Consider the following 2,144-nt stretch of genomic DNA (forward strand, 5'->3'; position numbering starts at 1 on the left):
GTTAATATCTGTATGACTGTTAATTCGATATTTTGAAATCACAAAACATAACTAACCTTGCAAAAGGAATGTATGACAAGCTATACCTATAGAGAAAAAAAATTAAATTGATAAAATGTATTTCAGTACAATATTAAACTGGGTGCTAAGCTACTTATTTAAATAATATGCTTAAAATATATTTACTACACAGCATCAAGGAAACTTACCACGCAAATGCAAGGACTTGCAGAATGACAAACAGCAAAGTGAGTGCAAAGATCTTCCACTGTGGTACAGAGATCAGTGTTAAAAAAGCATCAAATAATACTGTATCATCTGATTCAGACTTAGTTTGAAATCTACAGTAAGGATAGACTAGAACTCACCCAAAAAGCTGCACAGAGTGTGAGAACCAGACATGTCTGTAGGCCACAAAATAAAAAGTGTAACTCTCAGTACCCATTGCTAAGCTGGTCAAAAATACTGTATCTATCATCAGAATCTGTATTCGCTGTAACTGGAAGATTTCCAAAGGATGCACATGAACTAAAATATTTTTTTCCAATGGCTGGTGCATCCAACACATTTTTGAGATGGCACTAATTCTAGGAGAAATTTAAAAGTCATTTATTTAAATACAACATGAATTTTACTTGCAAAATGAGAAGTATATCCAAATCAAACATGAGATATTTAATGAGGAAACAGAATCCATGGCGGGACTTCATTTTATCAATAAGAAATGTATTGGATCATTAAATTCTTAACATTATTGATGATATTATTATGAACATTTTAGAAATGTGCACAGATGATCTGTTCATAGTAACACCAGGATCATGCAATAAAAAAGGGTACATTTTGATTTCTTATTGACTTTAAATATTTTCATGATTTTGTATGAATGTTGTACAATTAGTCATCAATAATAAACTTCTGGCAATTGGCATTGCCTTTGCTTCAAAGGGTTAATAGTCTGAAATTGAAAGACCCAACTGGCATATGCATTATTTTTGCAGTCAGTCCAGATCCTCATTTTTAGTTTTACACGAGGATATTAGTGTGTGGAAAATAACTCACTATCATAATAACTGTAGCAAAGGCTCTGGTCTTGTCACACATCCGTTTCAGCTGTTTCACTGGCCCCATCAGAAACATGGTGCTGGGGGTAGGTTCAAATTAAACAGTGAAGTCATCAAAATGCAATAATTAATAGTTAGAGCATTTAAGTTGCAATTTTTATGACTTACCTTACTAAGGAGCATATGTTGCCAAATGTGTAAAACACAATGAAGATAATCAGCCCTACTTTAGGAATAAACAGGCAACATACTCCCTGAGAAAAAAAGGATGGTTATTAATATAATGGAACTTGGTTAACAGTAACAAAGTATCTTCTCAAGATACTTGAAATGCCATTTTGCAGTGCTCAACCATCTCATTCCTGAGAGCAGGTCTAACCGGTGACACAGCTCTGCTTCTAAACATATTCCTCCAACTCCTCGCCTATCCCTTCTCAACAGTCAGGAAGTTACCCGTGTGTAAAAGTCCACTGATAACCAAAATACAATTATGTAAACTTTAAGTCACTGACCAGGATAGTGCACACTACTCCGATGACCATACAGACGAGGAATCCTTTCATGCGGTTTCCCCATCCCAGCGTGGACGCTTCATTCGCCGCCTTTACAGAGTGAACAGACTGTGATTTTTTTCCCCTCCCCAAAATAAAAAGTTTCAAAATGTGAAGTCGTTATATCAATACGTACAAAATCAGCATCATATTATTGTTTATACATTTTTTAAATATTTTAAAAGATCCTAATGAAGAGCTAATAGCAGAGCACAAAGACAGTCATTTACCTGCAGTACATTTCTGTTGTCGTTGTTTCCATCATGACCACCCAGAACCGCTCTGAGTTTGTCCATTACTGTACATTCAGTTCTCTTTATTAATTGAATCGGTTCACTCGAAATCCCTGAGAATGTGTTGTATCATCGTCCAGCTGGCACTCGCTTGTCATCATACGTGTCACCTTCACCTTTTAGCTCCCTTCATTGAACATGATTATCACCTGGTGCTCACGCACGCCACCTACTGGTACTTCACAGGTGCACGAAAAGTGGCTTGGTTTAGAGCATGAATCAATGTGTTTTTTTTT

General features: G+C 35.9%; 1 protein-coding gene across 1 annotated transcript; it reads right to left on the reverse strand.

Annotated features, from left to right (window-relative positions):
- Positions 1 to 56: 56 nt before the first annotated feature.
- Positions 57 to 2,071, reverse strand: LOC107580362 (vesicle transport protein SFT2B-like; the record flags this gene model as incomplete). The annotated part of the gene is made up of 7 exons (XM_016266076.1): positions 1,846 to 2,071; positions 1,577 to 1,666; positions 1,233 to 1,318; positions 1,063 to 1,144; positions 369 to 404; positions 210 to 268; positions 57 to 86 (listed from the first exon to the last, which is right to left on the reverse strand). Coding segments are annotated over exons 1-7 (449 nt in total), but the record flags the coding sequence as incomplete, so codon positions are not given.
- Positions 2,072 to 2,144: the final 73 nt, after the last annotated feature.

Source organism: Sinocyclocheilus grahami, unplaced genomic scaffold (assembly GCF_001515645.1).
Source record: "Sinocyclocheilus grahami isolate Dianchi unplaced genomic scaffold, SAMN03320097.WGS_v1.1 scaffold32223.1, whole genome shotgun sequence".
Classification (NCBI taxonomy): Eukaryota; Metazoa; Chordata; class Actinopteri; order Cypriniformes; family Cyprinidae; genus Sinocyclocheilus; species Sinocyclocheilus grahami.